The sequence below is a fragment of the Lagenorhynchus albirostris genome, chromosome 19, assembly GCF_949774975.1.
Source record: "Lagenorhynchus albirostris chromosome 19, mLagAlb1.1, whole genome shotgun sequence".
Classification (NCBI taxonomy): Eukaryota; Metazoa; Chordata; class Mammalia; order Artiodactyla; family Delphinidae; genus Lagenorhynchus; species Lagenorhynchus albirostris.
Window position 1 is genome coordinate 57,923,837 of NC_083113.1, and position 12,202 is coordinate 57,936,038.

Consider the following 12,202-nt stretch of genomic DNA (forward strand, 5'->3'; position numbering starts at 1 on the left):
GTTTCCACTGCTTATGCCCACAGGCTAGACACAGATTCCCCTGGAACAGCAGCCATGCCAGGCCCTTCACAACCAGGCCCCAGAGCCTCCTGGACTTCCTGCCAACACTGCTGGTGCCTCTTGACCCCGGCTGTGCTTCTGAACCACTGCAGAAATCAAGAATGCAGACTCGAGTGTACACGCATCTCCACGGACGCAGGCCAAGGCTACGCTACTGTTGGCCTGGGTAGGGCCATGCAGGCAGTTTCCAGCACTTGGCTTGTTCTTTCCCGCTGGGAGCTCTGCATTTGCTGGTCTCTGCTGGAAAGTCTGTTCTACTCCCTGTCCCTCAGGCAAACCCTCACTCTTCAAGGCCCAGCTTCGGCACCACCTCCAGAAGTCTCCCCTCCATGCTGTTCCAGTGCCCCGAGGATCCCTGGCACAGGGTGTAGAATGAGTTGCAAAGCTCTGCCGGCCACTTCAGCCTCATCTCCTGTCACTCTCACATCGAATTCAAAAAGTGGCCCAACCATGTCGGCCCCTAGCCCCACACACCTGTCCCCCTGTCTTTTTCAGGCCTTTGTACCTCCTCTCCTCCCCTCCCAGGTTCTCCCCTTCCTGTCCCTTCAGACCTAGCTGAGACGCCTCCTCCCCCAGAAAGTATTCTGAGTGCTGGGTCACAGACAGACGTCCCTCCTTTAGGACCCTCCCCCGTTGAGGAACCCAGAGCACGCTCACTGCTTGTTTTTTCCAACAGAAACCATTACATCGACACAACTATTAAAAGGCTACTATATTTATCACTTTCACTAACAACGCAGACATCCAATAACATCCCCAACACTGTGCACAGTGCTGTGTGGGACACAAGAGATGTAGGCATTGGGGCCCTTACTCCACAGTCAATAAATCACAAACATCCCAGTGACTCCCATTTAGAAAGCAGTGGGCTAACTGCAAGGGGAGGGAGAGAATAAAAGGGCAGGTTCTTGCCCTTGGGAAGTTACCAAAACATGGGAAATAATTAGAATAATAAAAGGCGACATATATTAATGTGAGAAATCCATGAACCCTGTTCCGTAACTGCCCAACAGGTCAGCCTGGGTCTCGTTCCTTCCATCTCTAGCCCTGAGGTCACTCCTGGCATCTCCAAAGGTCTTTGTCACCATCCCACTGAATTATCGGCACCTGTTTACTGTGCTGTTTCCATGCTACCCGGACAGTAAGGGAGGAGGGGATTTATTCACGGTCGTCGAACCGGGCTTTAACAGACCCTGGGGCGCCAACGGCCTTGGTAACACCTTTGCCAGGCAATTCTGCAATGAGTAACCAAAGCTCAGGGGCTCTGGGGCGAGTCTCCCCGAAGCCTAGGGAAGGGCCTGGGACAGCCTAGGTCTCGGAAACCATCCGTTAAGAGGTCTGTGATGCAGCACCCCAGCGTTTAGGTTAAACTGGCTTCCAGTCGTGCCCCCGCCAGCAGCTGTGAGCCTCCGTTTCTCCTGCTGTAAAGAGGACGTGATACGGGAGACACATCTCACGGGGACGCACGGACAGTACCACGTACCCAGAAGATGGCCTCCCTTCCTCTTCCCACCTGCTCCACTGACAGTGTCGGGTATCCGGGTCCCAACCCGCCGCAGGTTCGGCCCCGCACCCGGCTCCGACCCCTCTGAGACCCCGCCCGCCCGCCCCTCCACGTCCCGTCTGCCCAATCCCCGGGGACCCCTCCGCGTCCCCGCGCGTCTCTCAGCGGCCCCTCCGCGTCCCCGGCCCGTCTCTCAGCGGCCCCTCCGCGTCCCCGGCCCGTCTCTCAGCGGCCCCTCCGCGTCCCCGCCCGTCTCTCAGCGGCCCCTCCGCGTCCCCGCCCGTCTCTCAGCGGCCCCTCCGCGTCCCCGCCCGTCTCTCAGCGGCCCCTCCGCCTCCCCGCCCGTCTCTCAGCGGCCCCTCCGCCTCCCCGCCCGTCTCTCAGCGGCCCCTCCGCCTCCCCGCCCGTCTCTCAGTGGCCCCTCCGCCTCCCCGCCCGTCTCTCAGGTGGTCCCTCCGACGGCCCCTCACCCGCCCTCGGCTCCATGGCGACGCCGTCAGTGCGCGACACCTCACCCAGCGGAGTCCGGCACGAAGTGACGACACCTGCGCGCGCCCTCCAAGCGCCTGCGCACTGGCCTGGGGTGGGGGTGGGGGCGGTGGCGTAGCCGCGGAGGCCTGGTGGGAACGTTCCGCGGCGCGCATGCGCATGCGGCTCCGCGGGCCTTGCGAAGGGAGGTGGGCGTGGGGCCTGAGGGTTTGTTCTCTGAGCAGGCCAAGCACAGAGGCCCTGCTCCGACGCGCGTTTGCCGGGCGCTGGGGAGCTACCGAGTGAACAACCCCTGGCCTGTCGGAGCCCACTGCCAATTCAAACACAGCTACCTCCTGTTCTATTCCCCAGAGGCCCCCTACTCCGGGAAGCCGACCTGGATTTCTCCTCCATGCCGCGATCCCTCTCCTGTGAGACCCTACAAACGTTAAATGCCACAGTTTATTTTCTGTTTCCTGACTTCCCCCTGCATCATCTACACACACACACACACACACACACACACACACACACACACACACCCCTCCTAAAGTGCTAAACAAATAAATAATTCTAATAAAAAAGGCTGGCTCCCGAGAAGCTAGAAGATTCCCTTCCCCCTGGGGAGCCGCTCTGCTTCATTCGGTCCTTTACAGGCCCCCTAAGGCCTCCCTTGCTTATCGTCACCGTGAGACCCGGTGGTCACTTTCAGGCAGGATGGTGATTCCAAGTCTGGTGTATTCTCTGGGGCTCAGAACACACATCCCACAGTCTGCAAATTCGGTGAAAAACATACAGCCTCCTCACCTCTTTCTCTCCCTGCCCTGTCCAAAAATCAAAGCCCTGTCTGCACCTCCCAGACAGCAGTCGCTTCTTGCAGGCTCTGATAATGAATCCTTTTACCCTACCGGGTTAATTAAGCTTGCAAGGTGGTGGTATAAGAAGCTAAAATTTCATAGACATTGAGTCATGTGTTCAGAAGTCATGCCTTCGTGCATACGCTATTGACTGTGTATATATAGTTGTGAAATTACATAAATGTATGTTTCCATATAGACTATTTTTATTTATATAGAAGTTTGTATTTTAACGTTTTAAGTTGACTCTGATTTCCAAGACGCTAACCCTAATCTTAAAGAGGCAGCAAATTAATGGGTTAAGAGATCCTGATTCTCTCACTTGTAGCTGAAAATTTGTGGTTACTTAAGATCTCTAAACCTAAGGTTCCTCCCCTGTAAAATGGTGATATTAACAGTACCTACCCCAAAAGAGGATTAAATGAGATGTCACAGGCAGAACATCTTGGCACACAGTATGCATGCGTTATATTTTCCCTTATTTATTAGGGAGGAAAGTCTTGGACAAGTCATACGTTCGTTCAATAAACACTTCTTGTGTACTATTATGCCCCAAGGTACCCTGCCAGGCACTGGGGCTGCAGAGAGAAACAAGACAGAGTCACTAGCTGCCTGGAGAGGTAGGACATGTGTGGCAGACATGAGACTGCTAAACAAAAGTCAGCTCACCCATCTGCCTGGGCACAGGGAAGACTGAAATCCCTGCCCCAGGGGTGTGTTGGGGCCACATGATCTGTCCAGGCCGATGAGTTGTGAATGGAAGTGCCATGTGTCACTTGGACACTTAAGTCCCAGGGCAGAATCTGCCTCTCCTGCCCCTGCCAAGGTGACAGAAGGGGCAGCCTTTGAAAACCCAGGCTCCTGAGTGACACCCAGCTGGGGTTGGCTCAAGATGAAGTCAGTGAGACTCGGGTTGTTTGTTACTGCAGCATACACCAGCCTCAACTGACTGATACACTGTGTAAGCCAACCAATTGCATAGTAACATGCATGAGGGCAACTGTATAGAACTGGCATGAAACCGGCAGCAGAAAGAGGTATGCAATTGACTCTCTTTAAGAAGAAACATATGTATATCTTTAATATTCTGTTTCAGAAACATCTACAGTACTCTATTGGATTTCTTACAATTTTGATGGTATTAATTGTGGTGATGCTTGAATTATACAGATAGATAAGCTCCTTAGACAATCAGCGTTTGGTTGTTATTTTTTTTAAAACAACCACAAGTTAATGTGATAAACTCCATGGTTGTTCAAGATTGTTTTCCAGAAACTTCTAGAACACAAGGAGAGGGGACATTGGGGGCCAAATTAGGCCCCTACGTTAGTGTTTGCAATACGGAAACCCTAATTTCCTTCCATGGAAAGATGTTTGCTCTGTGTCACATCCCTTTTTAAATTTCCAGAGTAACAAAGATGGTTTTCTCCCAATCTTTTTCTTTAATTTTGAAAAATTTCAAACTTAGAGAGAAATTGCAAGACCAATAAACAATGAATACCCACATACCATGGGTTCAGCAATTGTCCGCATTTTAGTACATTTTAGATAACTTTCTCTTTCCTTCTCCTCTCTGTCCACACCCTCCCCCTTGGTTGAATCTTTTAAAAGTTGCAGAGGTGATGAATATCAGCTCTAAATATTTTGACATGCATCTTTTAAAAACAAGACATGTTCTTACTTGACCACATATAATTATCACACTCAAGAATTTTAACCTTGATAAAAAATTATTACCTAATGCACACGTGATATTCAAACTTCCCCAGGTATTCTCCTCTATTAGTGTTTTTAAAAAATTTCCTCCATCTAGGATTAAATATTGCATTTAGTTGTTCAGTTTCTTTAATCTTTTAACCAAGAACAGTCCTTACCCCTGTTATTTTGTTGTTTATGGTGCTACCATTTGTGAATGGTGGTTTGGACAGTTTTCATCAGGCACACACTTTTTGTCCTGGAAAAAATTTCTAGGAGCTGGATTGCAATGGATTTCTAAGAAGCAGCATTGGCTCTGATGAACTCAAGGGTTCATCAGATCCCAAGTAGCTTTTGGAAGACTGAGACGGCTCTCATTTCTGGTCCCTTTCCCTAAAACCTCATGAGCCCAGGAGAGAAATGTATTGAAAATAGTGAGGAGGGACACAAAAATCCTTTCACTTGTCTGATCTGTTGTTCCTCAAAAGCAGAAGCGGCTGCAGAGGTGTTGTAAGCCTCCCTTAACTTTGGTTAAAGTTAAGGGTTGTTAAAGCCAATGTCAGGCACGCACGTGCAGCCCAAACATTTTTGATGAGTTCCCTGAAACTCACGCCACACATCGGGCAGAAAGACAGCTGTCCTGGGAAGACACGAGGAGAGCAATTTGTTAACAACTCTGGCAAGAATACAGCCAGACTTGTAGACACCTAAGAGGCGCAGGTTTTATTTGCTTAAAACCTCAGCGAGTCTCCCTAGAGGGGATTTCTTGCTCCCCAAGCAGTTTCAAAGACACTTCTGTTTTCCAGCACATCATGTTCTTGACACATCGCAAAACCATGGAAAATGTTTTGTATTTTCTTGATCGACTCGCCGCGCACAGTTTATTTACCTTTCTCTCTCAGAGATTTTGAACTTTATTCCTGCCATGCAATGCTAAGGTGCATCCATAAGGTGTCAGCACCTCCATTGTAACCAGAATGGTTGAGTTTTCCCCCCACCCCGCCCCACTATTTCAAGAGTAGTTCCCTGATGGGCCTCAAGGTGGCGCCAACACCACAGGTCCGCCCGAGCCGCCTCCAGGTGCAGGAGCCCGCGGCGCCCAGGCAAGGACTCTGTGCGGTGGGGCGCGGGGCCGGGGGTGGGGGAGTGACTTGAATATCTTCTGCCTTTATCGTCGCTTATTATTCTACTAATGCACAGGGCTCTCTGGGGCCCGATTTGGCTTTCGGCTCACTGACAGCAAGGTCAAGAAAGGAAGAAATCAGCAGCCCCCAATCCAAAATACCTTGGCAGGAAAAAGAAAAGATCGGAAACATGGTTTTTGCAAAGTCCAGGTGTGTGGAAGGTGTTGTTTTAATAACCTGAACAAACATCTCTCCCGGAGTCCTACCGAGCGGAGAAGAAACCTAATTCCAGGGGCAAAGGAAAATGTCTCTCTCACCTTTTCTGTCTTGATTATAAGGATTTTTCCCCTCCCATCCCACTCTTTTTTTTGGGGGGGGGATAATTTAGGCCATTCAGCCTAGTTCTTTTCAGATGTCATTGGTTTAAACCTGGACACCCTTGTAAATATAAACTCAGGCAAAAACTGCCATTTTGGGATTTATTTTCCGTGGTCCTTAGCTATTTTGGTTTTTGCCCTGTGCTGTGATAAGGCTTTTTTTCTTAAAGCACCTCGTAAAAGCAGAGTAAATAATATTCCTCCAGGAAGTCTACAGACTGAGGAGTGTTTCTTGATCAATAGTTTGCATTTCCAGTAAAATTGTGAGAACTCGGGCTGCCTGTCACGTACTCCAGGAGAAAGACACTTTTTGCTAGAGGTTTTTTTGTGTTTTTTGTTTTTTTTTAATGGATGTGAAAATACTAGAGGTATGAAAAAATAATAAAGTTGTAGTGGGAGTTGGAGGGTTGCGGAGAACGCTCAAACCATTCACCTGTGAGCTGAGGACTGGGCAGTTTATTTTACTTCGTTGCCCCCCAAAAAATCAAGTTAGAGAAAGAACCCAGAGCACCCATAAAAAAATATAGCGAATGTTTCAGAAGCAGAATATTCGAGGTAATAGGAAACTATTTCGTACTTTCCCTTTGATTTTGAATTTATCAGGAGATAATACCATTCAAAGATAATGCATATAAATGTTTTTCTTTTGTTCTGTTATTGAAAATGAATGAAGTATCCCCAATGCGTTCTACTCACCTCCCCCAAAGATAAGACTGACCGTAGATTCTCTCAAACCCTTTTCCTGGGAATCTAGTAAACAACTGATGGGAGAGTGAGGAGGGGAAAAGGAATCCCGAAATACAAAAGTTTTATCCGAAGTCTTCTTCCCTTCCCAACCAGACCGACAACTTCCAGAAGAATTCTGACCAGCATTTAGCCCGTCTTATAGATGTCCTGCCCCTTCGGGGAAGCGAGCGGAGGGGGACCTGATTATTCGAGGTGTTGAAGAAATAAATACCCAGTCCACAAATAAACAAACTTTCTGGGACTCCTAGAGAGAAGGAGAAAGCTTTGAAGGGCGAGGATCTCCGAGTCGCTCCAGGTCGATATGCCGAATAATACCATCTCCGGAGGTGTCTTTAACCATTTGCAATCGCTTACCCCATCCTCTCGCGGAGCCCCAGTGCCCAAACCACCTTATCAAACAACAGCCAAACAGAAAAGACTGAAATACAGAAAGTTAACTTGGAGAATCCCAAGGGGCTTCTCCAGGAACTGGAAGCAAGAGCTGCGCCCAGGGTTGTGGGTTCCAGCCGGCGGGGCGCCGGTCGGGAACCCGCTCTACGGACGCGCGTCCAGCGCGAAGCCCCAGCGGAGCGCAGAGCGCGGAGCGCAGGGCTCAGAGTGCAGGGCGCGGGGTGCGGCTCGGGTTTCTCCTCGCGCGCAGAGGAACCCGGCTTTCCCGGGGCCGGGTGGCTGGTGCATTGTTCCCATCTTCGGGGAGCGCGGGAGTCAGCCTGTCAAAGGGAATTTATCTCTGGGAAAAGGGAGACACGCTGCGAAGCTGGAGTTGGTGGGCTGCAAGCGTCTACGCGGGAGGGGAAAGGGGGAAATGAACAGAATTATTTCACTCTCTTCCCCAAACCCCACAAAACGGCTCCCGATGTCGTGGATGATTTACTGAATCCACGGCGAATTTAGAGGATTGTATCGTCAAGATGTCGCTACTTTCCCCACTTCGCCTTTCCCCTATAGACGCCTCGGCCTGCCTCCTCAGGTTGGGGTGAGGGGCACTCGGTTTCTATAATTTGCCTCTAAAACCTTTATAAGTTATTCTTGACTGCCCTGAACCTGGAAACTTCCCGTTGATTATTAATTATTTGCTTAAATAATGACAACATACAGCGGAGGCTCCTCCATTCCAGTCCAGCACGTTTACCTGGAAGCTATTACACCTGGACCCCGATAATTAGGAAATCTAATTATTTGCCTCATCACTCATTAATAAGAAAAATAGTCCCAGGTTCTTTGCTACTTACAAGGTCTTTGGGGAGATACTGGACTACATTAATCAATTCGATTTTATATCTCAAACTGACTTTTATCTGCGAAGGAGCGTCGGGGTTTTTTTGTTTTTTTCTTTTGCTCTGGGCACGTGGGCCCATTAACCAAAATGTGATAATAAAATAAATTTTAATAAGATATAACTTTTTAAAAAATCTTTTCAAGTTAAGACTGAGCTGCAGAAGTCTGGTTTTGCGCGGCTGGGTCTTAGAGCCGACGGATTCCGGCGCTCCTCGTCCTGATTGGTGCCAAGTCCCCAGAGCGGCCGGGTTATTGGTCCAAAGTTCCCGGAGGGGGCGTGGCTGGAGGAAAGTAAAAACTCGCTTTCAGCAAGAAGACTTTTGAAACTTTTCCCATTCCCTAAAAGGGACTTCGCCTCTTTTTCCGGGCTCGGCAGGGTAGCACTCTGGACCCCGGCTCTCCGACCCTCAGGGCTGCCGATTTGCTGGGGGGGCTTGGAGAGCCGCCTTCCCCTTCCTGACGCGGACCGAGGGGCCAGCCTCGGTCCACCGCGCGCGCGGCGTCTCCGCTCCGTCCCCGGCCGCCCGCCCGGGCTGCCACCCGCCGAGTCCCGAGAGCGAGCGGGCGAGCGAGCGGGGGCCGGCGCTGCGTTCGCCCGGGCGCGCCCTCCAGGATGCTGCTCCGCCCGGTCCGCTGAAAGAGAGCGCCCTTCCCGGCCCAAAGGCGGGCGCCCCTTCCCGGCGCCTCCTCCAGCTCACCCCTGAGGCTTCTAGGCGCCCGGGGCTCCCCCCCGCCGGCTCCCTTCCTCCCTCTCGCGCTCTCTCGCTCGCGCTCGCTCTCGTAGGGCCTTCCTCGCGGTCCGTGCGCGCAGGCGGTGGCTAGCCGTCTCGGACGCAGCATGCAGGCGCGCTACTCTGTGTCCGACCCCAACGCCCTGGGAGTGGTGCCCTACTTGAGCGAGCAGAATTACTACCGGGCGGCGGGCAGCTACGGAGGCATGGCCAGCCCCATGGGTGTCTACTCGGGGCACCCGGAGCAGTACGGCGCGGGCATGGGCCGCTCCTACGCGCCCTACCACCACCACCAGCCCGCGGCGCCCAAGGACCTCGTGAAGCCGCCCTACAGCTACATCGCGCTCATAACCATGGCGATCCAGAACGCGCCCGAGAAGAAGATCACCCTGAACGGCATCTACCAGTTCATCATGGATCGCTTTCCCTTCTACCGGGAGAACAAGCAGGGCTGGCAGAACAGCATCCGCCACAACCTCTCGCTCAACGAGTGCTTCGTCAAGGTCCCCCGCGACGACAAGAAACCTGGCAAGGGCAGCTACTGGACCCTGGACCCGGACTCCTACAACATGTTCGAGAACGGCAGCTTCCTGCGGCGCCGGCGGCGCTTCAAGAAGAAGGACGTGCCCAAGGAGAAGGAGGAGCGGGCCCACCTCAAGGAGCCGCCCCCGGCGGCGTCCAAGGGCGCCCCGGCCGCCCCCCCACTAGCGGACGCCCCCAAGGAGGCCGAGAAGAAGGTGGTGATCAAGAGCGAGGCGGCGTCGCCGGCGCTGCCGGTCATCACCAAGGTGGAGACGCTGAGCCCCGAGAGTGCGCTGCAGGGCAGCCCACGCAGCGCGGCCTCTACGCCCGCCGGCTCCCCCGACGGCTCGCTGCCGGAGCACCACGCAGGCGCGCCCAACGGGCTGCCCGGCTTCAGCGTGGAGAACATCATGACGCTGCGAACGTCGCCGCCGGGCGGCGAGCTGAGCCCCGCGGCCGGGCGCGCGGGCCTGGTGGTGCCGCCGCTGGCTCTGCCCTACGCCGCCGCGCCGCCCGCTGCCTACGGCCAGCCGTGCGCGCAGGGCCTGGAGGCTGCGGGCGCCGGGGGCTACCAGTGCAGCATGCGCGCCATGAGCCTGTACACCGGGGCCGAGCGGCCGGCGCACATGTGCGTCCCGCCCGCGCTGGACGAGGCCCTCTCGGACCACCCGAGCGGCCCCACATCGCCCCTGAGCGCCCTCAACCTCGCCGCCGGCCAGGAGGGCGCGCTCGCCGCCGCCGGCCATCACCACCAGCATCACGGCCACCACCACCCGCAGGCGCCGCCGCCCCCGCCGGCTCCCCAGCCCCAGCCGGCGCCGCAGCCCGGGGCCGCCGCGGCCCAGGCGGCGTCCTGGTATCTGAACCACAGCGGGGACCTCAACCACCTCTCCGGCCACACGTTCGCAGCCCAGCAGCAGACTTTCCCTAACGTCAGGGAGATGTTCAACTCCCACCGGCTGGGGATTGAGAACTCGACCCTCGGGGAACCCCAGGTGAGCAGCAACGCGAGCTGTCAGCTGCCCTACAGATCTACGCCTTCTCTCTACCGCCACGCAGCTCCATATTCCTATGACTGCACGAAATACTGACCTGCCCCGGCCCTCCTCTGCCCTGGCCCGCTCTGGCTTCGCCTCCCAGACGCGACCCTCTCAAACAGTTCAGGCTGCGGAGACGCAAAAAGAACCCAAACTTGCCCACCGCTTTTTCCGCAGACCCGGGAGCACAGAGCGCGCGCGCCAGCCTCAGCCCTCTGCGAAGCTGCAGGTAACTTTAATTCGCCGCCCCGTTTCTGAGATCCCAAGAGGCCCCAGTACAGGGACGCGGCCCAACGAAATGAATAATGATTTTAAAATCCCCCTCCCCTTCCAGGATGGCTGTGCTCACTGCTCCACTCGGGGTTTCAAAAATTATAACTTATGGACCAAATCCCATAGCGATCCAGTAATGATTCTCTGTAGAGACCCCCATAGGTCTATGGGGGTCTCTATAGATTATGTATGTGCTGTGTGTAATTTTAAATTTCTCTAACCGTGCTGTACAAATGTGTGGATTTGTAATCAGGCTATTTTTTTGTTGTTTTTCAGAGCCATTAATATAATATTTAAAGTTGAGTTCACTGGATAATTTCTCATCTTGCCCGACCATTTCTAACTGCCAAAGTGAAAATTCAAGAAACCTATGCGGGGTTCCCCCCCTGTACAATTATGAGATATAATTCTTCTCCCAGTTGTAGGTCTTTTACAAAACAAGAAAATAATTTATTTTTTGTTGTTGTTGGCGGATAAAGTCAAGTATCTGATACTTTTTATTTACAAAGTGTGATGGTGTTGTATAGTAGATTCCTCCCCCAGCATTCCTAAAAGAAAAAAAAAACACTAAAAATTTAACTTGACCTGTGTTTGTCTTATGTGGTCTTAATTGTTGTACTTGCCTTAAAATAAACCCATGTTGTTTTTCTGCCCAAAGTCCGGACAGTGTGTTTGTATGCTCGAATTTTTAAAAACCAGGTGTGTTCACAAATCCACCTGTTTTGATTATTTTTGTTACACAGGTGGGTAAATGTATAGACATCTACAGATGATCACAGAAGACTGGGGGAACTCCCCTGTTGTCCCGCCAGTGTCACAAAAGGCTTTCGATTAATTCAGAATCCCACCCTGACTGAGGCAATCAAGAAACAGTCCTGCTTGGACGTTGCTGCCTGAAGGGCTGTGAGCCATAATGACATTTGCTGTAATGCATTTTGTTAAACGCAGAAAAACATGCCAATAGTCAAAACAAACAGTGCCATTCCATCCCAGTGTCCAGCCATCTCCAATTTAGGAGGTGAGGGAGAGGAGGATAAACATTTTCCATTAGCTGACAACAAACCAGGGGGAGTCCTGCTTTTCCTCAGTTTCCTAAAATACGGACTTCCTTCCCCACTTTAATAGTTCTCCAGAAAAGAATTTGAACCCGGATGGCGGAAATCCAAAGGGGATTGATTCTGTACCATTTAATGACCATCCTTGGCGGTGACCAGATCAGAGGTGAATCTTTGACCTCTTCACTTCTGGATTTGATTTCTAAATGTTTACCCTACTGCAGTGAAAAATTTTAAAGCCTCGTCGCACTTCAAAAATAATTTACAGTGCTTTTAGAGTTTTAAATTTGTCAACTTTTCCAGGACTTTAAATAATAGATTATTTTTCTTTTCAATGTTGATACCTTGTCCTTCAAATTTTAAATAGCCATGCAGCCTTTGTGAGGTGCGGCTGCGCAGGGGAGGGGGCATGGCGTTACTATCTGTTTCACTGACCAAAACACGCAACTCCCCTCTTGGTCTCTGTGTGTGACT

At 52.1% G+C, this 12,202-nt stretch overlaps 2 protein-coding genes across 8 annotated transcripts in view; one reads left to right on the forward strand and one right to left on the reverse strand.

Annotated features, from left to right (window-relative positions):
• MTHFSD (methenyltetrahydrofolate synthetase domain containing) overlaps window positions 1-12,202 on the reverse strand; it is a 29,844-nt gene that overhangs the window by 17,529 nt on the left and 113 nt on the right. For 3 of the 5 annotated variants that reach the window (XM_060131041.1, XM_060131043.1, XM_060131042.1), the window contains exon 1: window positions 2,035-2,120. The exons of 1 other annotated variant lie outside the window; for it this stretch is intronic. In XM_060131041.1, coding sequence (XP_059987024.1) covers window positions 2,035-2,050 — 16 coding nt within the window. In that variant the 5' untranslated portion in view covers window positions 2,051-2,120. Of the gene's footprint in view, window positions 1-2,034; window positions 2,121-12,202 lie in introns of those variants that run through there. One more of the 5 variants, XM_060131044.1, reaches the window with a different exon arrangement.
• FOXC2 (forkhead box C2) lies at window positions 8,484-11,320 on the forward strand. 3 transcript variants are annotated; one of them, XM_060130381.1, is made up of 3 exons: window positions 8,484-10,358; window positions 10,578-10,629; window positions 10,950-11,320. In XM_060130381.1, the coding sequence occupies exons 1-3, from the start codon at window positions 8,949-8,951 to the stop codon at window positions 10,961-10,963; spliced, it is 1,476 nt and encodes a 491-aa protein (XP_059986364.1). In that variant the 5' UTR covers window positions 8,484-8,948; the 3' UTR covers window positions 10,964-11,320. The 3 variants fall into 3 exon arrangements, 2 of the variants coding, with proteins under 2 accessions (XP_059986364.1, XP_059986363.1); XR_009536965.1 differs by having other exon boundaries at window positions 8,484-10,629; XM_060130380.1 differs by having other exon boundaries at window positions 10,578-11,320.

Bases quoted from the DNA above. Each gene is read 5' to 3' on its own strand.
- FOXC2 (XM_060130380.1), top strand. From the start codon at position 8,949: ATGCAGGCGCGCTACTCTGTGTCCGACCCCAACGCCCTGGGAGTGGTG. The intron at 10,359-10,577 runs GTGAGCAGCAAC...CTTTTTCCGCAG, and splicing joins CGACCCTCGGGGAACCCCAG to ACCCGGGAGCACAGAGCGCG.